Here is a 26,112-nt window from a genome sequence, read left to right as displayed (position 1 = left end):
TTTTTTTATATTTATATAAGTATTCTACCAAAACAACCTGATTTTTTTTTGTTATCAAAGTGCAAACGTAAAATGTAGTGTCAATGCTCCTATCACATTTGCATATACTTATTGGCTTAAACTGTCGCACACGTTAAGTTTTAACTAAAAAGACTGATTTTTTTTCCATTTTGTTATCTAAAAGTTCAACAAATTGATCAACAACCAAGTATCGGTCAAAATGTTGAATTTCTCTAAAAAAACTCAAGAAACCAACAATGCGATAAAGTGCACTTTTCAGTACCGGATGCGGTAATAGTATATTCTATATTAAGAAGAAAAAATAATAACTGTATATTTGATTTTTGTATTCATTTGATTTCTTAATTAAGAACACACTTCATTGAGTTTTTAATTTAGTTAAAAAAAAATAAAAAAATTTGAATTTTAATTTTTTGTATACAAAATGCAAAAAAGAGAATTTGAAAAGCTACAAGATGATATACTTATTTTTTCTGTATTTACCAAAATGGCAAATTTAGGGGCTGTTAAAATGAAAACTTAGTCATATATTCAATATATATTTGAAATTTTTATAGTATTATACAGACAGGGTGGTAAAAACTTGAGTTAGAAACTGTTAAATTAAATAACACAATAAATTGAGTACAATCTCTGTCTTTATTATTAAAAAACTCAGTTACTTTTATGTACTATAGCTATTTATGTACCAAGGGCGTTAGAGAGAATATAATGTCCTGAAGGCCTGAGGTACAGGTTTCGGCCTGAAGTTTTATGTTTCGCCTAATTCAGCAACGGTACTTTTTTGTACTTACTTCATCTAATTTAAGGTCCTTTGGTATAAATATGCTCTTTGCTGTGTATTGGAACCCTGCTGGAGTAAAACAAAATATTGCCAAAATTGCACTTTTTGCCAAAAATAGCATTTTTTCAATTTTTGAATGATTGTAATTTTTTTATTTGAACTCTTATAGATTTGGCCTCTCTAGCTCTTCATGTTACCGAGATATTGAATTTCAAAAAGTAGTAAAAAAAAAACCTGATACCTTCAATTTTTCTGAAAAATGAAAAATAATAAGTGCTTTTTTTGTACTTATTTTATCTAATTTAAGGTACTTTGGTATTAATATGTCCTTTGCTGTGCATTGGAATCCTCCTGGAGAAAAATAAAAAATTGGCAAAACTGCACTTTTTGCCGAAATAGCATATTTTTCAATTTTTGTCTGTGAAAAAAAATTTTGCACCTGATCTGTCACATTCAAACCTCAGCTTAACTTAAGTTGTAATTAAAAATCGGCTTAAGTGTCGGGGAAACGGGCATAACTCAGTTATTTGACATTTTCACTAAAAATAGGATGATCAAAAGAAGATTTTAAAACCTACAAATTGGTATATTGAACTATACTGTAGCTCTTAAAATAACCCAGTGACAAGGTGTTAAAGTGGAAGGTGGTAGCGACATACAACACCACTAAATGAAACTTGTATTTAGGTATCTCAGATAAACCAGAAATACATAATATATTATTGGTATACAATCTATTATTATAATTTGCCGTAGTCCTCTTTGATAAAGTCAGCACAGCGTTCGCCGGTCATATAGGAAGTGGAATGTGGATGGCCCGAAACAGTTTCAGGGAAAATGCTAGTATCTGCCACCCTTAAATTCACAAATCCGTGAACCAATAATCGATGATTCACAACCGACTTGGACGTGTTATTTCCCATCAAATTGGCTGAGGTTGAATGGAAATGCTGTGGAAAAATTATCTATTATTTGTAGTAGTAAAACAATAATGTTTGTGGAAAACTTGAATGCCCGAAGAAGGGGCATTAATATCAAAACCTAAAAAAGTGAATAAAAAAATCAATAAAATGTTCGTTAACCCTTTCCTTCCCAGTGATGCCATATGGCGTAGGTAACTAAATTTGTTAATATCAGGCAGATTTCTTTTCCCATTACTTGTTTTTTACTAAACCGACACTTTATCGTTACCAATAGATGGCACTAGAGTATCAAAACAAAAACGCAGGCATAACCTACATGTTCAATTGTCAGTAGTTGTGCGCATAAATAATAGGCGGTTATTTTGTGAGTCTTTTGAAGAAACGTAAGTATATAGTTGTAATTTTTGCTTATTTACCTTTAGTTAGATCTAATCAAGAGCTCTATGCAATATTATAGGTGATTTCCAAATTGTTACTGTCATTACACGACTTTGAACTTAATCATTGCATATGGAGTCATTGAGCGCCAAGGTAAAAATGTTGGTTAAAAGCAAATACTGTTGCAGGTTTTTTTATTATGTCTGATTACGTTGGATTATCACCTACCGAGGCAAACAATTTGTTGCTTCTGATGGAAGGTGACGTTTCTGATGTAGATATTGAAGACTTGGACAGCGAAAATGAAGAAATGTTAGCAACAGTCAGGAATCCTATGAAGAGATGCAGAATCTGTTAATTTCTACAGCTTCCTTTATCCCTTTAAGAACTGGTCAAAGAGATTGAAGATACTTTTATTAGATTTTATACTAACTTTATTTTACTGACATAAAACAATGGAAAGACATAAGCACACTCGAATAATAATTACCGTCTATCTTTCTTGACCTGAGTATCTTAAATTGTCATTAGATTACATAATGTTTATGTAGTATGTTCTGTAAAATTGATTATTTTAACAGAATCCTGTTCCGTTTCACATTCAAACAGAAAACTATGAAGACAAGGGGGCAACTGAAACAGAAGAACCTGAAGATCCAGAAGATCTGTTACCGCTATCGGAAATTAGAAATAAGTTGGTGAGAAAAATGATTCCAAAATGGATAAAAAAAGATATAGATCCGACAAGTACGCGTTATGAAGAAAGCTTTAGGCCTATATCTGACGATGAAATAACGCCACTAAGTTATTTCTAAATGTTTATTGATGCTGACATCATAAATAACATTGTGCAGCAAACAAATTTATATTCTGTACAGAAAAATTTCAGATCAGTAAATACTAACTATACTGAAATGTGTCAGTTTCTAGACATTCACATTATGAGTGGAATTATTCAAATGCCTGCTTTTAGAATGTTCTGAGCGAATGCAACTCGTCTTCCTATCATTGCTGATGTTATACCTAGAAATAGGTTTGAAAAACTTCGCGCTATGCTCCATTTCAACGACAATTCAGAAATTAAAACAAGGAATGAAGAGGGTTATGACAAACTATTCAAAGTTAGGCCATTTGTAGATGCCATCCGTAAAAATTTCGGAAAAGTGCCAAATGGGGAGCATCAAGCAATTGATGAAATCATGATTCCTTTCAAAGGGCGTTCAAGTCTAAAGCAATATACAGTGTGACCCATTTAGAATGGAAACACCCCTATAAAATTTTAGGTTATTAACCGATTTCAATGATTTTTTTTTTGAAATAATTAGGAATGAAATGTCTATTACGGGAGAAAATTTTAAATATTTTTTTCAGTTTTCAGGTCATATTACGATACTTTTTCTTGATAGAAAATGGAGAATTTTTATTAGCGATTTTTTTATTGAAAAAATTACTACCCCACTGGATCTATAGTGCTTTCAAATAGCTGTGACCAAAATTTCATGAAAATCCATTCATTAATAACAAAGTTATGACAAATTAAAATTCAAAAATCCTCTAAGCTAACGGTCACAAAAGAACACCCTGCATCAACTGTTGCCATAGAAATGGTGTTACTATTTACTTGTTTATTATTACTTATTAATTGATTAATTTCTAAAAAAAAAAAAATCAAAAAAAAAATCAAAAAAAAATAAAAAATAAAAATAAAAAATAAAAAAAAATAAAAATATCAAAAAAAAAATCAAAAAAAAATTTGGTCACAGCTATTTGAAAGCACTATAGATCCAGTGGCGTAGTAATTTTTTCAATAAAAAAATCGCTAATAAAAATTTTCCATTTTCTATCAAGAAAAAGTCTCGTAATATTCTAAATGGGTCACACTGTATAAAGAATAAACCACATAAGTGGGGAATTAAAATTTTTGCAAGAGCGGGAACATTCGGTTTTGAACATGATTTCGAGATCTACGTCGGAAAGGGTACTGTGACTAATCCTACAGACTTAGGCATAAGTGGTGACATTGTATTGCGATTATGTCAAAGTTTACCACATAACAAAAACCACAAGCTATTTATGGACAACTGGTTTACATCGTACCAATTGCTTAGTGACCTAAAAAGTCGTGGTATTTTGGCATGTGGTACTGTACGTTTAGCGAGAATGAAATGCAACATTTTGAAAAACGAGAAGGAGTTGAAATCGGAACGAAGAGGATCGTTTGACTACGCCACGGACTAAAATAAAAATATTATAGTTGCAAATTGGTATGACAATAAAACTGTACATATTGCTTCAAACTATACAGGAATTTATCCCATCGGTGTAGTCAAAAGATGGTCGACGACAGAAAAAAAAATATATCGATGTAGATCGTCCAGATATAATAAAGGAATATAATTCCTATATGGGTGGCGTCGATTTGAATGACATGCTAGTGTCATTATACCGTATAAAACATGGTGTGAAGCGGTACTACCTTCGCATTATTTTCCATTTAATTGATGTAGCTATCGTAAATGCGTGGTTATTATATCGAAAGGACTGCAACTTGAGAGGCACGAAACATAAAAGTCTGATAGATTTTAGAGCTGATATCGGGAATGCTCTTCTTCAAAAAAATGTCTGTTCTCTATTTAGAAAAAGGGGGAGGCCTACAAGCACTGAGAGTTCACCTGTGGGATCACCCACTTTGCTTCCACCCATGCAAAACAAGAAAAAAATCACCATTCCAACTCCAGTTGACGATGTTCGATATGACTCTTACGGTCATTTTCCAACTCATTTGGATCCAAAGCAGCAATGCAGGCAGTGCAAAACATCTTATTCCAGGCTTGGATGCGTTAAATGTAATGTTGCTTTGTGCCTACAAAAAACTGATTTGTTGAATTTCACGTAAAAAAAATAAAAATTAAACTAAGAACTGTTATTTGTATTTGTTTTTCCTATCTGCCCAATGACGCCATATGGAGTCATTGTTCAAAATCAATATTTCCGCTCCTCTTATAGAAATACACCATTTTACGATAAAAATTAACATACCGGAGCACAAAAAGTAATACAAATATGAAAAATTGGTCATGAAAGGGTTAATTAAAAAGAAAATTAATAATTTTCTCACATACTTAAATATCTCAGAAACGGATACAAATAGATATGAAATTAGACATAAAATAGGCTCAAAAAAGAAACAATGTACAAGATGTTTAACCGGAACTGCCACAATTTTGAAAATATTTTAGAATTTAGATGAACTGCCTCCATGGACATATTTTCAGAATTATAGTCATTACTGTTCTTCGATAGTAGATTGCGACGATTCGTGATAGATCACCCTGTACAGAGGATTCAATTCAAAATAAAATTTGAACTTTGGCAAGCTTTACTGTCTTCAAACACACTTGCGGTGGTCACTAGTACGTCTACAACGGAAGAAATAGTCAACAATCCAAATAATAGACTAAATGTGTTTGTGTTCCACTACCATCTACCTTGTTTTTTAATAAAAAGTAGGTATGCAACGGGTGGTAAAAGAATTTTATGGCCCGAGGGCATAAATTCATTTTTTGACCCTAAAGGTACATTTTCAGTTTTTTTTGTACATACATCTAGTTTATATCGAAAAGTAGTAGTCCATATGCACACAGTGGAGTAGTGAGTGTAAGTGAAAGCAAAACTCAGAGTCGATCTCCACAAATATTTATTAATAAAGGTTGTTATCTGCCTAACATGTTTCGGGTGTATTCAGACACCCATCTTCAGAGGCTGTAAGTTATACAGTGTGTTAATTAAATACTTATAAAACTAAGGACATGGAAGCCTACCTTAACTAGATCACTAGTCTGCTGACTGTCATTCTAAAAGGGGGGACAGCTGAACCCAGATGTACTAAGGTGGTTTTTTTATTCTGCACGGGGGGAAAAAACCTTGATCAAAAAACCCAGTTCTGGTTCTGAGGTGACAGGTTGCTCCGTTTTTTATTCTCGAAGGGGAAAAAAACTTAATCAAAACCCAGTGTTGATGTCAAAAGATGAAGTTAGTTGCTCGGTTTTTTATTCTTGAAGGGGGAAAAAACTTAATCAAAACCCAAAGAAGTTGAATGATGTAAAAACTGCATGTTTATCTGTAATAAAAAGCATGAGTAGAAATAGGATGTCCTGAAGGGGTGTATATGTAATGGGGGGGGCGGCAGATAAATTAAAGTATAAATAAACCAAGCAACTAACTTCATCTTTTGACATCAACACTGGGTTTTGATTAAGTTTTTTTCCCCTTCGAGAATAAAAAACGGAGCAACCTGTCACCTCAGAACCAGAACTGGGTTTTTTGATCAAGGTTTTTTTCCCCCGTGCAGAATAAAAAAACCACCTTAGTACATCTGGGTTCAGCTGTCCCCCCTTTTAGAATGACAGTCAGCAGACTAGTGATCTAGTTAAGGTAGGCTTCCATGTCCTTAGTTTTATAAGTATTTAATTAACACACTGTATAACTTACAGCCTCTGAAGATGGGTGTCTGAATACACCCGAAACATGTTAGGCAGATAACAACCTTTATTAATAAATATTTGTGGAGATCGACTCTGAGTTTTGCTTTCACTTATCTAGTTTATAGTTTCAATGTACTCATATGCATGCGCATATAAAATATATTGTAAAATATGAATACTTACAGCTATTGAAAACCTACCGTAGAACCATAGTGTCTAATCGCACATATATTCCATTTTCTAGAGCCCTTTTTGCCCTTACACCCAGGAGCATCCTGAAGAACTGGTTGCATTTGAAAATTACGGAAGATTTTAGTTTCCTTCAAAGCTAAAGTCATTTTTATAGCTTTCAGCATTACTTCCACATCGTCAGGATCTGCGTAGCTATTGGAATCGATTAAGGGCTTATCTTTGGGATCGCTGGATTTCAAAGTGATCGTTCCACGTGACTTTGGATGAAACAACGCGACGAAGAGGTTTAGGTCAGTTTCTTCGTTTCCTTCCATAGAATCGACTGTTGCGTTACTGAACCTGTTTAACAACAATACGGGTTGTTAGTTAACCAGATACAATAAGAAATATTCGATTACCTGAACATTTTTTGAACAGAAGTTGGTTCTGCGTAGGGCTCAAAAGTCGTCAATTCGATATTGGGCCTACCCGCACTGTCACCATAGCTCGACCAAGCCACCACATTCGCCTGGTTTGTTAAAGGTCTAAGATGATTCTGATAACGTTTCACTTGCTCCAAAAAAGTGTAATTATATAAAGTACGGTTAGTTCTGAAACATACGTTGTGTTAGATTTGGTTGAAGTTACATCAGAACAATTGTTACTTTATGTAAAACCCTAAGAACAACGCATGGTCCTGGTAATACTGGCCTACCGGTAAGTCAGCAATTACTGGAATATCCAACGCTTCCAGGTCTTTGCGAGGCCCTATACCTGAATGTAACAGCAGAAATGCAGAGTTGTAAGGCCCTCCTAAAATTGAATTATAGCAATAAAAGCGTTTTAGAACACCTTAACAGAACATAGGAAAGAAAAATAGAGGCATTTGAGATGTGGACCTAGATAAGAATAATCAGAGAACATGACCAACGCAGAAGTGCCTAATAGAATGAATAAAGAGTATTTGGAGGTGTTAAAGAGAAGAAAGATCACCTATCTGGGTCACATAATGCAGGCTTCAAAATATGAGACACTTTCCTTAATAATCTTGGAAAAGGAGAATATATTGGCTGCGGAATCTGTGAGAATGGTTGAGCTTCTGCAGATTTATTTAGAGAAGCAGTTTTTAAGGTCAGGATGGAGAGGAGAAGAAGAATAATAAAACCGTTGAACGTTGTGGAAATGGAAGAACACAACGTAACTGGCTTCTAGCTCATCAACTAACCTGATATTATAATCTCCTTATTGGCATAGGCAATGTATTTAGTTTGATTTTTGACAAAGATAACTCCTGTTGCGGTCACCTTATCGTCGTCTATAATCACTTTGGTCACGTAACTATTGATGCTGACTTCCAAATTGGTTCTATTTAGGGCAGGGTTAATAAAACTGGTGACGGCACTGGCGCGTTCATTTCCCTTCATAGTCACCGCAATCCTAGAAACACCAGTACTGGCCACCCCATTGAAATCTTCATAGCTGAAGCCTTGTTCGTAGAAGGCATTTAGCAATGGTTCGGTCTGGAAAATGTAACAAGTTCAAATCGGTTTGTGTAACACACCTTTTAATAGTACCGTTTCAGAGTCCACGTCATTGCTAACAGTCAAATAGCCGTCGTGTCCATGGTACTCATCGTCTCTGGGTTCATAAGTGACATTTTCAGATTTAATGTAATAGGGCAGCACTTCTTCCCAAGTCCAGTTTTGCGCACCGTACACGTCAACCTATGAAAAATGCAGAAAAACTATAACATTTTAGCTTTTCACCACAAATATATGGGATGTGTATTCAATTAAGAAGTGAAACAAATAAGTGATATACAGGGTGGTCCAGTTTTAAATGTCAATAATTCAACATTCGATAGTCCATCATAAAATAAGTTGACATACATTATGTCATTTTTCCGGCTTATTTTCTACGTCACTGGATATTTTTCAAAAATTACTGTTTCTTTTACTTTTCTTGTTCAATTTGAAAAAATAAATGCCTCTTTCTGATTTGAAACTTCGTTTGCGAGTACTTTAAATAGTATACGTTCAAAACCATCCCAACTCTTCCAGACAAATTGAAAGACTTTAGTTCTGAAAATTGATTTAGAAACCAGTAAATTTACTTTGAAACGGTGAAAATTGACTTGGGAAGCTTAAAAATTGTCTTTGCAACCAGTTTTCATGGTTTTCAGACAAATTGAAAGAATTTAGTCTTGAAAATTGACTTGTAAACTGTGACAATTGACTTGAGGGGCTAAAAAACTGTGTTTGTAGTCAGTTGTCACTGTTTTCAGATAAATTGACAAACTTTAGTACTGAAAAATGACTTGTAGACATTAAAAACTACTTTCTCTACAATTTTGACAATAAATTCACACATTTAAACCTTGAAAATTGACTTGGACACCAAAATGTGATTCTGAACCAATGAAAAGTGACATCAAAAGCTTAAAATTTACATTTGAAGAAAGTTTTCATAATTTGAAAACACATTTCAATCTTTCAGCTTGGAAAATTGAGTTTCAAGGTTTTCTTAACCAAGTTTTTAACATAAAAAACAATTTTTACATTTTCCATAGGCTTAAAAATGTCATTTCAAGCTTTGTCACTATTAAATTGACTTCTAGACACTCCAGTGTTAAAAATTCGAGGTAAATCACTTGTGTATATTTACCCATCTTTGAAAATCACCGGGATGAGCTCGAAGGTAAAATCCCCCATTTATACTGGACGTTCCTCCTAAAACTCTACCACCCCTAACAGCGCACTGCTTATTTTCCATACCTAAAATTATAACACTCCCCACAATTTTAAAACTTTTAGCACGTGTGGCTTAAACACCCCACCTTGACAAGCGTAAGTTTGTGGTACCGTTACGTATCCGATATCATCTTCGCTGGTTGCAACATATCCGTACATGGACAATAACTTATTTAGGTCGGTTACGTTAGGGCCTGCTTCTAAAAGTAGAACCTTCCATTCTCCAATTTCAGTTAATCGATTTGCGATAACCGAACCGGCCGGACCCGAACCCACGATTATAAAATCGTATGTTCCATATTCTGAAATTATTAATTATTAAAAAAGTATCTGCCAATGCTAGAACCTATCTGGCATTTCCAAACTCTATCTGGCAAATACCGAAAAATGTCTGCCAATACTAGAAATCTATTTGGCGTTTCCAGAAACTATCTAATTGTTTGAAATTATCTGTCAATGTTACAATGTATCTGACAACTATCTATTGCAAGAAACTGTCTGCAATTGCTATAATCTATCGGGAATTGCCAAAAACTATCTGCCAATAGTAAAATCTATTTGGCGCATTTCCAGAAACTATCTGATAAATTCCGGAAAATAACTGCCAATGTTACAATCGATCTGGCATTGCCAAAATCTATCTACCAATGCTAGAATCTATCTGGAATCGCAAAAAACTATCTGACAATGATAGATATCTATCTGGCATTGCCAAAATCTATCTGTGAATGCTAGAATATATCTGGCATTCCGACAAACTATCAGACAATTGCCAGAAACTATATGCAATGCTAGAATCTATCTACCAAAGCTAGAATCTATTTGGAATTGCCAAAATCTATCTGCCAATGCTTTAATTTATCTGGCATTGCCACAAACTATCAGACAATTGCCAGAAACTATCTGCCAATGCTAGAATCTGTCTGGCAAAGCTATAGAATTTATCTGGAATTGCTATAATCTATCTGCCAATGCTAGAATCTATTTGGCATTGCCACAAACTATCAGAAAATTGCCAGAATCTATCTGCCAATGCTAGAATCTATCTGGCATTGCAAACAACTATCTGACAATTACGAGAAACTACCTGACAAAGCTATAGAATCTATCTGGAATTAGCAGAATCTGTCTGCCAATGCTAGAGAATATATCTGCCATTGCCAGAAACTATCTGCCAATGCGAGAATCTCTGACAATTTCCAGAACTTATCTGTCATAGCCAGAAATTATCTAGCAATGCCAGGCGCTATGAATTGCCAGAAAATATCTGGAATTGTCACAACAATCTAGCAATATGCCAGAAGCTATCTGGCTTTGCCAAAAACTCCGGCAGTTACCAGAAACTATCACGCATTGCCAGAAACTATATAACAATTGCTAGGAAAAATCTAGCATTGCCAGAAACTCATAAAAAAATCATTCATCAATGTAGAAAAATTCTTACCGATTGGTTCTTTGTTAGTTGCGTTAACGTATTCGGATAAGTCATCGGGAGGTTCATAGTTGATCGCTTCTTCTATTAATGCTTCCAATTCTTCAGCTAGTTGCGTAGTATTCGCATTTTCTCCAAACGGAACAACGGCCCGAATGCAAAGTATGAACAAAAGTGGTAGCGTCCACATCTCGTCGAGGAACCATTGAATAGTAGTGCTATGACGGATTTTTCATATTTACGAGTATATAAGTGTTCTACCAAAACAACTAGATTTTTTTTTGTTATCAAAGTGCAAACGTAAAATGTAGTGTTAATGCACCTATCACATACATAATTGCATATACTTATTGGCTTAAACTGTTTTTTTGTTATCTAAAAGTTGTCGGGATAGGACATCAGAGTACACAACACCGATTGATCAACAGCCCATTATCGGTCAAAATGTTGAATTTCTCTAAAAAAACTCAAGAAACCAACAATGCGATAAAGTGCACTTTTCAGGATGCGGTAAAGTTACTTTTTGGACGACTGACTTTGAAAGTATCTCATGTACGCTTCCATTTCAAAACAGAAAGTGGTAATTCGCCGCGCGAGAGCAGAAAGTGAATCATTTTCTGCTCTAGAGCGTTTTTGCTTTCTACTAACAATCTACTCACCAGATTTTTCGGCGTTTTCATAACAACGCTTGACATACCTGTTTGAAATATACACATTCCGTCAAAGCACCGCCCTCTGTACAAGAAAGCCAAGAAGGTGCATGCCAAAAATTCCAATATGGCCGAAATAGTGGTTGACAGTTTGCATTTGTTTGTATTGTGGAAATTGAGTTTTTCGATGATTAAACTAATTTTTAAGGTTTAAAGTCAAGACTTGTAATTACTTGCCAAAGTAATTTTTGTTTGCTATTATATATTGTTGTTTATATGTTTATTGTTCTAGTGAAAGTGTAGTTTGTGTTCATTTTATTGTGTTATCACTATTGTTATTGTTCCTTCATTGTTCTATAATTTGTTGTTGGTTTTTTAACTTAAATTCTATTGCCTCTACAATATGTCGTCCACTTGTTGTTTACCAAATTGTAAAAGCAATTTGGTGAAAGGCCTAACAGTGTCAGTCTTTTACTTTCCAAAAGACCCTGCTCGAACCCAACAGTGGTTGAAAGCTTTGAACTGGAATGATTTTACTCCAACACAATACTCAGTGGTAAGTACAATATGCTTTCACATTCAGTAAACTTATTGCCTCTTACATACATAGGTATGTGAGTTACATTTTGAGGCCGCCTGCATTTTGAGAGCAACAAAGGTTTACTCTGAAGAAACAGGACAGCTTTTAGAAGTTTCATTGGCACATTTACATTTTAAAAGAAAGGTCTTGGTAATAATATAAAACCCATTGACCAGTTTTGCTTACCTAGCTTCAAGGATTTCCAAATTTTCTTTGATTGAGTAGTTTTCACATTAGTTTGTTGTACTTTCCAAGACAAAGGGTTCTAACCAATCTTGCTTTGGCTGGACTTTATTGGATATAAAAAGCCATATCTATACATATCTGGATCAGGAATAAAGCGTTCTTTGATTTTTCACTCACAACTTCTAATCAACTACACGAAAAAATTTAAAAAAACATATTTTCTACTGCATCTGCATAGGTTTGTGTACAAAACGAAAACCGCTCACGCCGCCATTAAAAGTGACATTCTAGGCTTTCTTGTACAGAGGGCGGTGGTCAAAGTGATTTATCGATGATGTCGTGTTCTGGCTTTTAACGGGTTCTTAATAAACAATTTACACTGATAACAGTAACTATAAATATTTGTAGTTGTAATGGACTTTAATAGCACGTCACCTTGATGTTTGGCTATTACTGTGTATAATTCTTTTTTATATAGGGCACTGAGTTATTGGTTCTCCTTTCTCTCCTCTTTCACTAAAACTTGATCACCTACATTTATGGTTATTGCTATGCCATTTCTATCTGTAGCAGTACATATTTGGTTCACAAATTGTTCAACACGGTCTTCAAAAAATATGAGTTGGCTGTTATTGATTATTTACTGGTGGGCGTGACTGGTGACTTCCTAGTTTGTAGATTACGTTGAAATCATAAGCTTGAATTCGCATAACCCATAAGAGTGTGTTTAGGAGAAAATATAAACTCTAAAGGCCAATTCAGGCTCTTACTAAATGAATATCTATGAAAATGCTCCACTGCCCAAACTAGAGCCATTGCTTCTTTTTCAGTACCATATAGGTACTTTTGTTCACAATCAGAAAAACTACGATTCCCATAAGCAATAATTTTAGGACCGATTCCTGAATTTTGGCATAAATACAGCTCCAAGTCCCACAGAGCTAGCACCATCAGCAACAACAAAAGTTGGATCGTCAGCAGAAATAGAATCCTAAGATCGAACTGCTTGTTAAACTTGATTTCAGTTCCTCAAATTCTAATTTTGGAGGTGTTTCCCAGAAAAAAGTATTACTTTTGATAAGTTGTCTGAGTGGATGCGTCTTTGTTGCAACATGGGAAATAAATCTGGAAACATAATTAATGAGTCCTATAAACTGCATACTTCTTCGAGGGATTTTTGTTCTCTGAATCGCCGTATAGCATCAGTCTTCGATATTGACGGCTGTAGTCCATTTTTCGACAATCGGTGACGTTCTAATGTGATAGTTTGTCTTTGATGCATTTGAATCGTGTCATGTTGTTCTTCATTTTCGGCGTAAATTTAGATGTCATCAATGTAGAACAAAAATTCCATCGCAACCCTTGAGAATATGTTCCGTAGTTTTTTTTTTGGAAAATTTCAGTAGCAGATTATGACCATAGGGAATACCCAATCAGTGTGGTGTGTACAGACTAATTTTATCGATTAACCAAATTCAGTCGATCATGTTGTATTATACATTGTATAACCAAGCCAAATAAACATAATGTTGTAACTTTGATAGTCCTGTCAGTCAGTGAAAATGAGCCAAAGCTGGCATCTCTAGCTCTTCATGTTACCTAGATAATGAATTTCAAAAAGTAGTAAAAAAAGACACTTAATACTCCCCCATTTTTTCAATATTTTTAAAAAATGAAGAATTTTAAAGTGCTTTTTTTGTACTTATTTCACCTAATTTAAGGTCCCTCCTGGAGAAAAATAAAAAATTGGCACAATTGCACTTTTTGCAAAAATAGCATTTTTTCAATATTGGAATGATTGTAACTTTTTTATTTGAACTCTTATAGATTTCACTAAAACGCCATTAGAAAGAGGATAAAAAATGCTACAAAATGAGCCAATGAGCCTGGCTTCTCTAGCTCTTCATGTTACCGAGTCATTGAATTTCAAAAAATAGTCAAAAAAAAAGACCCCTCCTAATACCATTCTTTCAATTTTTTTGAAAAAATTTGAAATTGTGCTTTTTTGTATTAATTTCATCTAATTTAAGGTCTTTTGGTATTAATATGCCCTTTGCTGTGCATTGGAACGCTCTTGGAGAAAAATAAAAAATTGCACTTTTTACAAAAATACCATTTTTTCAATTTTTGTCGGGGGTAATATCAATAGTGCATTTAATTTTTCCGGAAAAATTCGGAAAAAACGAGTTTCTAAGTAATTTGCTTTAACAAATAGCATGAGCGAGAGTGTCAAAACAAATTACTTAGAAACGAGTATTCCAATTTTTCCACAGGAAAAATTAGATGCACGAGGGATATTTGGTAAGATTATTTCCTGAGTTAAATAAACATTTTATTTTAATTAAAACAATAAGAACAATCAAGAACCAGGAAAAGACGGGGCGAACATTCAAGTGATTAAACCCGAAGAATGGTTAAAACACTACAAAGACCTACTTCAGGAATCTAGACAAGAATATTTAACTGAGTCTCCAAGATACTTCAATGTGCAAGGAGAGGAAGTTGAGGTATCTGAGGAAACAGTGAGAAAAGCTGTTATGAACCTTAAACCAGGTAAATCTAGCGGTCCAGAAGGAATATATTCCGAAATGTTAAAATATGGAACTCGAAAGCTCTTTAGAAATTTAACAGTTATTATTAATAAATGCTTGAACGGACATTCCGTCCCTAAGGAATGGAAAATGGCTCTCATCTCCTCCATTCACAAAAAAGGAAATAAACTGGACTGCAATAACTATCGGGGCATCTCGGTTACAAGCACATTGAGCAGACTGTATGGTAGAATTTTACGTGATCTCATTGAAGAGGATTATAAAGGAAAAGAAGAGGAAGAACAATGCGGTTTCAGAGCAGGGAGATCATGTACAGACAACGTGTTTACTCTAAAACAAGTTATAGAGAAGAGAAGTGCTAGAAACTTGGAAACGCACCTAGCATTTGTTGACCTACAAAAAGCCTACGATACAGTCCCAGTATCAAAACTATGGAGGGTCTTAGAGCAATCCAACATTAATCACACCTACGTAACAGCCCTTAAAGAACTATATAGGGAATCAAAATCAAGAATTAGGGTAGGCAAATGTGTCACTGAAGAGCTTATGGTGAATAAAGGATTGCGTCAAGGATGCTGTGTCTCTCCCACTCTTTTTAAAATATACATAGCGATGGCACTAAAAAACTGGAAAAGAAAGGTCCAGGGAATGGGAATAGAAATTGATGATAGTTGCTTGTTTACCCTACAGTTCGCAGACGACCAAGTCATAGTAGCCAATGATAAAGAGGATGTGCAGTACATGATGCGAAAGCTAATAGAGGAATACAGAGAATGGGGCTTAACAGTCAACATAGCCAAGACAAAGTATCTATGTGTGGGAACTCAGGACGGAAATTTGGAACTGGACAATGGCCAAGAAATCCTTCAGTGTCAGGAATATGAATATCTGGGCATTACATTCGACAACACAGGAACAGATGTAAAAGAAATCGGAAAGCGAATAGTCAAAGCCAAAAAAGTAATCGGAGCTCTGAATGGAATCCTATGGAGCAAAGAAATAACCAAGAAGCGGAAATTTAATATCTATGAGGCAATGGTAAAAAGCACCCTCCTATATGGTTCAGAAACCTGGAGAATTTCAGATAGACACAAGAAAAGAGTTGAGGCAGTTGAAATGGATGCAATTAGGAGATCGATACGCATTTCACGAAGAGAAAGAATAAGAAACGACATCATAAAACAACGGATGGGAATAGAAGACGCAATAACACAGGATATCGAAAACAAGCAACTTACGTGGTACGGACACGTGGAAAGAATGTCAAATACCCGATGGCCTAAAAGAGTACTTCATTGGCAACCAACAGGCAGAAGAAAACGAGGAAGGCCAAAACAGGAGTGGCAGAAAACCATGCATAAATGCATGAGTGAGAGAAATCTAACACCTGAAGATTGTGAAGACCGAAGAGGCTGGAAATTAGGTGTCGGACAACGTCGAAAGACGTTCTAAACCGGCCTATATATATATATATATATATAATAAGAACAATAATTAATAAGAACAATAACTTTCAAGCTAGAAAGGGTAACACTATTCTTTATGTTGTTGTGAGGAGTGTACAATTTTTTCCGGAAAAACTGCTGACAGCTAAGTTGACAGTTGTTGACAAGTGATTTTTCCACTTAAAATTTACATTTGTTATACTAATTCTTGATAGCGATTGGTCAAAATTGATAGGAAGGAAATAATCAGTGAAAAAAAAATGAGTCAGTGAAAATGGCTAAAGTTGGATGAAATTTTAGAAAATATAAAATAAAATGCAGCAAATGCTAACGAAAGTTTATTACCTAAAAAGTTAAGAGCATCCTAAGGTAGAGAATATACGTAGTTTTTATGTCATAAAAGCATAAAAATGTTATTGCTAATATTAATGTCCGACAGGGCTATTATTTCATCAATAATAACACCTATTAAGGTCAATTATCTAAGAAATAATGCCCTAGGGTGTTATTTTTTATAATTCCCTCTGACCATTTTTTAAATACATATCTACCGAATAAAAGTCGGACATTAAACATTGAAGACGCCACAGGCATTATAGGAAATAATGTCCTTGGTATCTTAATTACTATAAAAAAGGTTTCAGGTTGTTATGAACAAGTGAATAAACCTACATCGTAAACTGTGACTATAACCTATAAAACCCTTATAAAGATTCTTTATGGCTTTAATTAAGTTGACGTTGATGTTAGTCCTCTCTGGGGCTTCCCAGATTTTGCTTTGTGGGATCTTATCGTATGCCTTTTTTAGATCCACATATAGTAGGTGTACTTCCTGCTGAAATGCTGTTTTCTTTTCTATCGCCTGGGTGAGACAGAAGAGGTGGTCCACCGTAGATCTTCCCGCTCTGAAGCCGGCTTGTTCTTCAGCTTCAAAGTCCGCTTCATTCATTTTCGATTTTCTTAGTAAGTGTTTTTCCGTATACTCGAACCATTGAGTATTGTACTGATATGCCTCTGTAGTTGTCGCATTCTTCTCTGCTTCCCTTCTTGTGGATCGTCGACATATAAGATGTTTTCCATTCATCAGGTAGGGTCTTCGATTTGAAATTTCTCTAGGGTTATCGGTGATATTATTGTTACGGTTTTCCCGTGGGTTCACACAAAGTCAGTTTAACTCAACAATTAATAAATTTATTACACTTCAAAACACTCCGTACAATAATTAACACAGCTACTAAAAACACTACTACAATTCCACAATTACTCCGCTATTTAAACTTTACCGCGTTCCCAAATTAACTACTACTGCGGTCGAGACCGCGTCTTTTATATTCGCAAACCACGTTCTAGAATGACCGCGAAACGCTTCGCGGGTTGCCTTGATCATTCAAGAATCTTCCAGGTAGCGTTTCCTAACTGTGGCCTACTTTAATACGCGCCCGGCCAGATATTGCGGCGCATCGGTTTCATCCCGAGGCGAGCGCTCGTTAAGAAGTATCGAGCATAGTAGGCCCAGACCGTAACATTATGTTCCTTTTGTTATCTTGTCTTAGCGACTTCAGTAGTCTCCAACTCTCAGTGCTTCTAGTGTCTCCCAAGTAGGTATTGTTACGGTTTGGGCCTACTATACTCGAGTCAGGATGAAACCGATGCGCCGCAATATCTGGCCGGGCGCGTATTAAAGTAGGCCACAGTTAGGAAGCGCTACCTGGAAAATTCTTGAATGGTCAAGGCAACCCGCGAAGCGTTTCGCGGTCATTCTAGAACGTGGTTTGCGAATATAAAAGAAGCGGCGTCAACGACAGCGTAGTAGTGTTGTAGTAGTGAATTTGGAAACGCGGTAAAGTTCAAATAGCGGAATAATTGTGGAAGTGTTTTTAGTAGCTGTGTTAATTATTGTACGGAGTGTTTTGAAGTATTAATAAAGTTATTAATTGTTGAGTTAAACTGACTTTGTGTGAACCCACGGGAAAATCGTAACAGTATTTATTGTATTTATGCTTAATAACTCAGGTATTTAACATGTTTACTATAGACACTGCAAAAGGTGGTAAAAAGAAGAATTTAAGGGTAATTTAAGCACTCTGTAACCATTAAAATCACTAATTTACAGGGTGTTAAAGTGGAAAGTGTCAAATTCAGTCCACTCTGTATTAACGGTTAAATAAATCAGTTGTTTAACATTTTTACTATAAATACTATCAGGCTACCAAAGAAGGTAGCTAGGCACCTAAAAACTGATATAGATAAGTTTAGTATAGACTGTGTTATTTTGCACCTGATCTGTCACATTCAAACCTCAATTCAGCTTAAGTTGTAATTAAAAATCGGCTTGAAAGTGGCGGGGAAACAGGCATAACGCAGTTATTTGGCATTTTCAATAAAAATAGGGTGATCAAAAGAGGATTTTAAAACCTACAAATTGGTATATTGAACTGTAGCTCTTAAAATAACCCAGTTACAAGGTGTTAAAGTGGAAGGTGGTAGCGACATACAACACCACTAAATGAAACTTATTTATTCCAAATAAACTAAAAATACATAATATATTATTGGTATACAATCTATTATTATAATTTGCCGTAGTCCTCTTTGATAAAATCAGCACAGCGTTCACCGGTCATATAGGAAGTGGAATGTGGATGGCCCGAAACAGTTTCAGGAAAAATGCTAGTATCTGCCACCCTTAAATTCACAAATCCGTGAACCAATAATCGATGATTCACAACCGACTTGGACGTGTCATTTCCCATCAAATTGGCTGAGGTTGGATGGAAATTCTGTGGAAAAATTATCTATTATTTATAGTGAAACAAGAATGTTTATGGAAAACTTGAATGCCCGAAGAAGAGTTTTGGATCCTTTAATATCAAAGTTTAAAAAAGTGAATAAAGAAACCAATAAAATGTTCGTTAATTAAAAAGAAAATTAATAATTTTTTCACATCATATAAAAAAGAACAAAAAATTCAACAAAATGTGGTAAAGAAACTGATGAAAGATTTATAAACCAAAATTGTGGTATTTCGATTTACGGTCATTTTTGGATGATCAAGATATATCCAGCAAAGCTACATTCAATCAAATTTTTGGCCCTCGTAGCTATTTCAGTTCCTATAAATAAATAAAAATGTTTACCACTTTATTCAGTGTGTATAGTGAACATGTCAAATAACTGTAATATATAAAAACAAAATGTACTTTCTATTTTAATACCTTGTAAGTTGGTTATTTTGACAGTTACAGAGTGGTTTCTTATATCAGTTTGTAGGTGCTGAAACCTTACTTTGATCACCTGATAGTATCTATAGTAAAAGTGTTAAATAACTGAGTTATTTAACCGTTAATACAAAGTGGACTGAATTCGACACTTTGCACATGAACACCCTGTAACTCGATTATTTAAGAGCTACAGAGTGGTTCAATATATTAATTTTTACCACCTTATACAGTGTATCAAACAACCATAAGTACAGAATGGACTGAATTTTTTTTTGCAACATAGAAAATCATTTATTTGTGAATATTTCAAAAAGTATAAATTTGTCAATTAAAAAAATTAGACATAAAATATGTTTAAAAAAGAAACAATGTACAGGGTTGTTTAAACGGAACTGTCACAATCTTGAAAATATTTTAGAATTTAGATGAACTGCTTCCATGGACATATTTTCAGAATTAGTCATTACTGTTCTTCGATAGTAGATTGCGACGATTCGTGATAGACCACCCTGTACAGAGGATTCAATTCAAAATAAATTTGAAATTTGAATTTTGGCAAGCTTTACTGTCTTCAAACACACTTGCGGTTGTCACTAGTAGGTATACAGTACAGATAATAGACTAAATGTGGTTGTGATGTTACTTTCCCAAGTAGTTTCCACTATCTACCTTGTTTTTTAATAAAAAGTAGGTATGCAACGGCTGGTAAAAGAATTTTATGGCTCGAGGGCATAAATCCATTTTTTCCACCTGACTGAACCGTAAAGGTACATTTTCAGTTCTTTTGTACATTCAGCTAGTTTATAGTTTCAATGTACTCATATGCACGCGCATATAAAGCATTGTAAAGCATACTTACAGCTATTGAAAACCTACCGTAGAACCATAGTATCTTATCGCACATATAATCCATTTTCTAGAGCCCTTTTTGCCTTTACACCCAGGAGCATCCTGAAGAACTGGTTGCATTTGAAAATTACGGAAGGTTTCAGTTTCGTTCAAAGCTAGAGTCATATTTATAGCTTGCAGCATTACTTCCACATCGTCAGGATCTGCGTAGTTATTGGAATCGATTAAGGGCTTATCTTTGGGATCGCTGGATTTCAAAGTGATCGTTCCACGTGACTTTGGATGAAACAACGAGACGAAGAGAGTTAGGTCAGTTTCTTCGTTTCCTTCCATAGAATCGACTGTTGCGTTACTGAACCTGTTTAACAACAATACGGGTTGTTAGTTAACCAGATACAATAAGAAATTCGATTACCTGAACATTTTTTGAACAGAAGTTGGTTCTGCGTAGGGCTCAAAAGTCATCCATTCGATATTGGGCCTACCCGCACTGTCACCATAGCTCGACCAAGCCACCACATTCGCCTGGTTTGTTAAAGGTCTAAGATGATTCTGATAACGTTTCACTTGCTCCAAAAAAGTGTAATTATATAAAGTACGGTTAGTTCTGAAACATACGTTGTGTTAGATTTGGTTGAAGTTACATCAGAACAACTGTTACTTTATGTAAAACCCTAAGAAGAACGAATGGTCCTGGTAATACTGACCTACCGGTAAGTCAGCAATTACTGGGATATCCAACGCTTCCAGGTCTTTGCTAGGCCCTATACCCGAATGTAACAGCAGAAATGCAGAGTTGTAAGGCCCTCCTAAAATTGAATTATGAAGTGTCTTAGAGACTTGGACCGTTAATAGAATATACGAAAAAAATACAGGCACTTGAGATGTGGACCCACATAAGAATGCTCAGAGAACATGTCCAACGCAGAAGTGTTTAACAGAATGAGTATTTGGAGGTGTTAAAGGAGACGAAGAGAAGAAAGATTACCTATCTGGGTCACATAATGCAGGCTTCAAAATATGGGACACTACACTTGATAATCTGGGAAAAAGGGGAATATATTGGCTGCGGAATCTGTGAGAATGGTTGTGCTTCTGCAGATTTATTTAGAGGACCAGTTTTTAAGGTCAGGATGGAGAGGAGAAGAAGAATAATAAAACCGTTGAACGTTGTGATGGAAATGGAAGAACACTACTTAACTGGTTTCTAGTTCATCAACTAACCTGATATTATAATCTCCTTATTGGCATAGGCAATGTATTTAGTTTGATTTTTGACAAAGATAACTCCTGTTACGGTGACGTTATCGTCATCTACAATCACTTTGGTCACGTAACTATTGATGCTGACTTTCAAATTGGTTCTATTTAGGGCACGATTAATAAAACTGGTGACGGCACTGGCGCGTTCATTTCCCTTCATAGTCACCGCAATCCTAGAAACACCATCACTGGCCACCCCATTGAAATCTTCGTAGCTGAAGCCTTGTTCGTAGAAGGCATTTAGCAATGGTTCGGTCTGGAAAATGTAACAAGTTCAAATCGGTTTATGTAACAATCCCTTTAATAGTACCGTTTCAGAGTCCACATCATTGCTAACAGTCAAATAGCCGTCGTGTCCATGGTACTCATCGTCTCTGGGTTCATAAGTGACATTTTCAGATTTAATGTAATAGGGCAGCACTTCTTCCCAAGTCCAGTTTTGCGCACCATACACGTCAACCTATGAAAAATGCAGAAAAACTATTTTCAAAACAGGAATATGGGGTGTGTATTTAACTTTATCGTTTAGAAGTAGTGAAAGCAAGGAAGACAATCGACAATAGATTGCAGTCTGAATAAACGAAATTTTAAACTATACCTAGTATTAAATAACAAGTTTTTAGACTATTCAGTACAAATTTGGACTCTCACAAGTCTTGAATGATCAGTTTTACATGACTTTTGGTCTGAAAAAATTGCACGCCAGTAAAAATTAGTCCAAAAATCCTGTTTTTTTAACTATTTTCTGTGTCAAATATTAACTAGAGAACCTCACAGATGACCAGAATTGTATCCTTTTGAACCATTTTAAAGTAAAAAAATACAATAACCCAAGTAGACATTTTTGTCAGTTTTAAATAATATCCAGTGAGCGTAGAAAATATAGAGTGGGAAAATAAAGACTCTCTCTGTATATCGACGATTCTAAACTATTTTGACGGCCAACGGTCTGACAGTTAAAAGCAAGAAAACGATTTTTTAAACTGAAATTTGTGTCTTCCATAGGGAGCGTTCTTCAGGAAAATGACATAATGCATATGTCAATTTATTTTTTGATGGGCTATTGGCGTTTCAAGATAAGAGAAACTCCCTCTAGTCCCTCTGGTGATCAGTTTTGAAAACAGTTTCGGGCATTCCAGCTGTCATTTCTCTGTTTGTTTAAGTTGATTTTGGTTAGGAATTTAGCACTAGTTTCATAAATATGAAATAAAATCAGTGTCATATTATTTATAATGTTAGGTTAGAAACGTGTTGCCCGATTTTAGTTCAACTGGCGCTGCGATCTTAACTTGAAATCGAATAGTGAATTATTGACACTTAAAACTGGATCACCCTGTATAATCACGTTCAGAAATTCGTATTATTAAAAATATAGCAGACAGCCAGAAGCAGTGCACAATGTCCATGTCATCAGTCTCGTGCAACACCATGTAGTCATTCCGAATCAATGAATGTATTTTTAATAATACGAATTTCTGGTGGTGACAGTATTCTATTTCCTTGCAAATCACTTGTGTATATTTACCCATCTTTGGAAATCACCGGGATGAGCTCGAAGGTAAAATCCCCCATTTATACTGGACGCCCCTCCTAAAACTCTACCACCCCTAGGAGCGCACTGCTTATTTTCCATACCTAAAATTATAACACTCCTCACAATTTTAAAACTTTTAGCACGTTTGGCTTAAACAGCCCACCTTGACAAGCGTAAGTTTGTGGTACCGTTACGTATCCCATTTCATCTTCGCTGGTTGCAACATATCCATACATGGACAATAACTTATTTAGGTCGGTTACGTTAGGGCCTGCTTCTAAAAGTAGAACTTGCCATTCTCCAATTTCAGTTAATCGATTTGCGATAACCGAACCGGCCGGACCCGAACCCACGATTATAAAATCGTATGTTCCATATTCTGAAATTATTAATTATTTTCCTAACAAGTGCGGAAAGTGATATTTTACGCAAGTCAACTGACCGAAGGACAAGTTTTTGAGCATCAGTGTGCGTAAAAGACACTTTTTGCAAGTCTTAAGGAATAATATTTTATATAAGACCAGCACGGTAACGCCAGAGAGATAATTCTAGAAAGTTTTTTTAATTACAACAACAATAAAGTAAATGAGCATCTTATGTAATAAATGTATAATATGAAAGTTGGGTAAAACCTCAAAAAATGTATGACAGCACTGTAAATGGCAGACACGATTAGCTTAGAACACGCTGTATATGTTCTACAGTGGAGTGGACAATAAATGTTTTTTTTTTAAATCAATTTTACTTTCTAAATATAACCAACGTGTTGTAGTGTAGGTAATCACCCGGTATATATAGTCATGTTGTTGATAATTGTCAGAAACTATGTAGAAATGCCAAAATCTCTAAGGCAATGCTAGAATCTATTTGGCATTGCTAGAAGCTATCTGCCAATGCTAGAACCTAATTGGCATTGCCAAAATCTATTTGGCAATTACCGAAAAATGTCTGCCAATGCTAAAATCCATTTGGCATTGCCAGAAGCTATCTGACAATTTTCTGAAATTATCTGCCAATGTTACAATGTTTTGGAATTGCCAGAAACTATCTGCCAATTTCCGGAAACTATCTTCTAATGTTACAATCTAGCTGGTATTGCCAGAAACTATCTGACAACTGCAAGAAACTGTCTGCCAATGCTAGAATCTATCGGTAATTGCCAAAAACTATCTGCCAATGCTAAAATCTCTTTGGCATTGCCAGAAACTATCTAATAATTTCCGGAAAGTAACTGCCAATGTTACAATCGATCTGGCATTGCCAAAATCTATCTGCCATCTATCTGGCATCGCAAAAAACTATCTGACAACGATATATATCTATCTGGCATTGCCAAAATCTATCTGTTAATGCTAGAATCTATCTACAAACTATCAAACAATTGCCAGAAATTATCTGCAATGCTATAATTTATCTGCCAAAGCTGGAATCTATCCGGAATTGCTAAATTCTATCTGTCAATGTTAGAATCTATCTGACATTGCTACAAACTATCAGACAATTGCCAGAAACTATCTGCCAAAGCTATAAAATTTATCTGGAATTCCTAAAATATATCTGTCAATGCTAGAATTTATTTCTCTAGCAATGCCAGGCGCTATCTGGCTTTGCCAGAAAATATCTGACAATTACCAGAAACTATATGACAATTGCTAGGAAAAATCTAGCATTTTCAGAAACTCTTAAAAAAATCATTCATCAATTTAGAAAAATTCTTACCGATTGGTTCTTCGTTAGTTGCGTTAAGGTATTCGGATAAGTCATCGGGAGGTTCATAGTTGTTCGTTTCTTCTATTAATGCTTCCAATTCGTCAGCTAGTTGCGTAGTATTCGCATTTTCTCCAAACGGAACAACGGTCCGAATACAAAGTATGAACAAAAGTGGTAGTGTCCACATGTCGAGGAACCATTGAATAGTAGTGCTATGACGGTTTTTTCATATTTTTATAAGTATTCTACCATAGTATCCAACCAGTTAATGATTTATTTTGTTATCAAAGTAGAAACGTAAAATGTAGTGTAATCCTATATAACCCTATATAATTACATACCTATTGGTTTAAACAAGGTTTAAACTGTTACACACGTTAAGTTTTAATTAAATAGTCTGATTTTTTTCCTTTGTTATCGAAAAGTTGTCAGCTTACACAAATCCGATTGATCAACAGCCAAGTATCACTCAAAATGTTTTTCGAATGAAATTTCGAAATTTCGAATGAATTTCGCTAAAAAAAAAACTCACGAAACCAACAAGTTTGTGCTCAAGACGTTTTAATAAAATAGTAAAGGTATTTGATTAGAAGTACAAAAATAAAGGTTTTCCGTGCGCGTATGACCAACCGGAAGTCATGCAAGCACGGAAAACCTATTTTTGGACGAATTATGAACGATATTTTTCATTATACTTTGAAAACGAAGGGAATAAAACCAGACTTAAAGACAGACAGAACTGATCATTTCTATGACTAGTTTAAAGTAGTTCAAAGGTGATTTAAATGTTGTAAGTTATGACTGTCAGACAATGTCCATAAAACGTCAACTAATACTGCGGAAATATATCTAAATATTCCAGCATTTACATATTATTAAATGGCAATGCCGGTTTGTGCTAAATATTTGTCGGCTTATAAATTGGCTTAAATTTAATATATTGTGCTGTACGTTTCTATTTTATAGCCATTTTAATCAGCATTTTAATTCAGCGCACGGAAAAAAAAATTATTTTATTTTTAATGTAGATGAATGTATATTTAAATAAAAAATAATAACTGTATATTTGATTTTTGTATTCATTTGATTTCTTAATTAAGAACACACTTCATTGGGTTTTCAATTTAGTTAAAAAAAAATAAAATAAATTTTAATTTTAATTTTTTGTATACAAAAAGC

The 26,112-nt window shown here is 34.9% G+C and overlaps 2 protein-coding genes and 1 long non-coding RNA gene across 3 annotated transcripts; all 3 read right to left on the bottom strand.

Moving 5' to 3' along the window:
* Positions 1–1,471: 1,471 nt before the first annotated feature.
* LOC145724767 (glucose dehydrogenase [FAD, quinone]-like) lies at positions 1,472–11,158 on the bottom strand. Its single transcript, XM_081973193.1, has 9 exons — positions 10,956–11,158; positions 9,598–9,813; positions 9,426–9,535; positions 8,336–8,485; positions 7,987–8,281; positions 7,427–7,574; positions 7,181–7,372; positions 6,791–7,121; positions 1,472–1,755 (listed from the first exon to the last, which is right to left on the bottom strand). Exons 1-9 carry the CDS (start codon positions 11,131–11,133, stop codon positions 1,546–1,548), a joined length of 1,830 nt encoding a protein of 609 aa, XP_081829319.1. The 5' UTR covers positions 11,134–11,158; the 3' UTR covers positions 1,472–1,545.
* LOC145724769 (uncharacterized) lies at positions 5,787–6,271 on the bottom strand. The gene is made up of 2 exons (XR_014177080.1): positions 5,928–6,271; positions 5,787–5,868 (listed from the first exon to the last, which is right to left on the bottom strand). It is a non-coding gene; the product is annotated as an uncharacterized LOC145724769 (long non-coding RNA).
* A 7,701-nt stretch (positions 11,159–18,859) lies between the features above and the next one.
* On the bottom strand, positions 18,860–25,120 carry LOC145724929 (L-sorbose 1-dehydrogenase-like). The gene is made up of 9 exons (XM_081973421.1): positions 24,943–25,120; positions 23,387–23,602; positions 23,215–23,324; positions 22,000–22,149; positions 21,651–21,945; positions 21,088–21,235; positions 20,842–21,033; positions 20,454–20,784; positions 18,860–19,136 (listed from the first exon to the last, which is right to left on the bottom strand). The coding sequence occupies exons 1-9, from the start codon at positions 25,118–25,120 to the stop codon at positions 18,927–18,929; spliced, it is 1,830 nt and encodes a 609-aa protein (XP_081829547.1). The 3' UTR covers positions 18,860–18,926.
* Positions 25,121–26,112: the final 992 nt, after the last annotated feature.

The sequence above is a fragment of the Ips typographus genome, linkage group LG2, assembly GCF_016097725.1.
Source record: "Ips typographus isolate SLU linkage group LG2, UJ_Ityp_2.0, whole genome shotgun sequence".
NCBI classification, from domain to species: Eukaryota; Metazoa; Arthropoda; class Insecta; order Coleoptera; family Curculionidae; genus Ips; species Ips typographus.
This window is presented reverse-complemented; position numbering and strand designations above follow the sequence as displayed.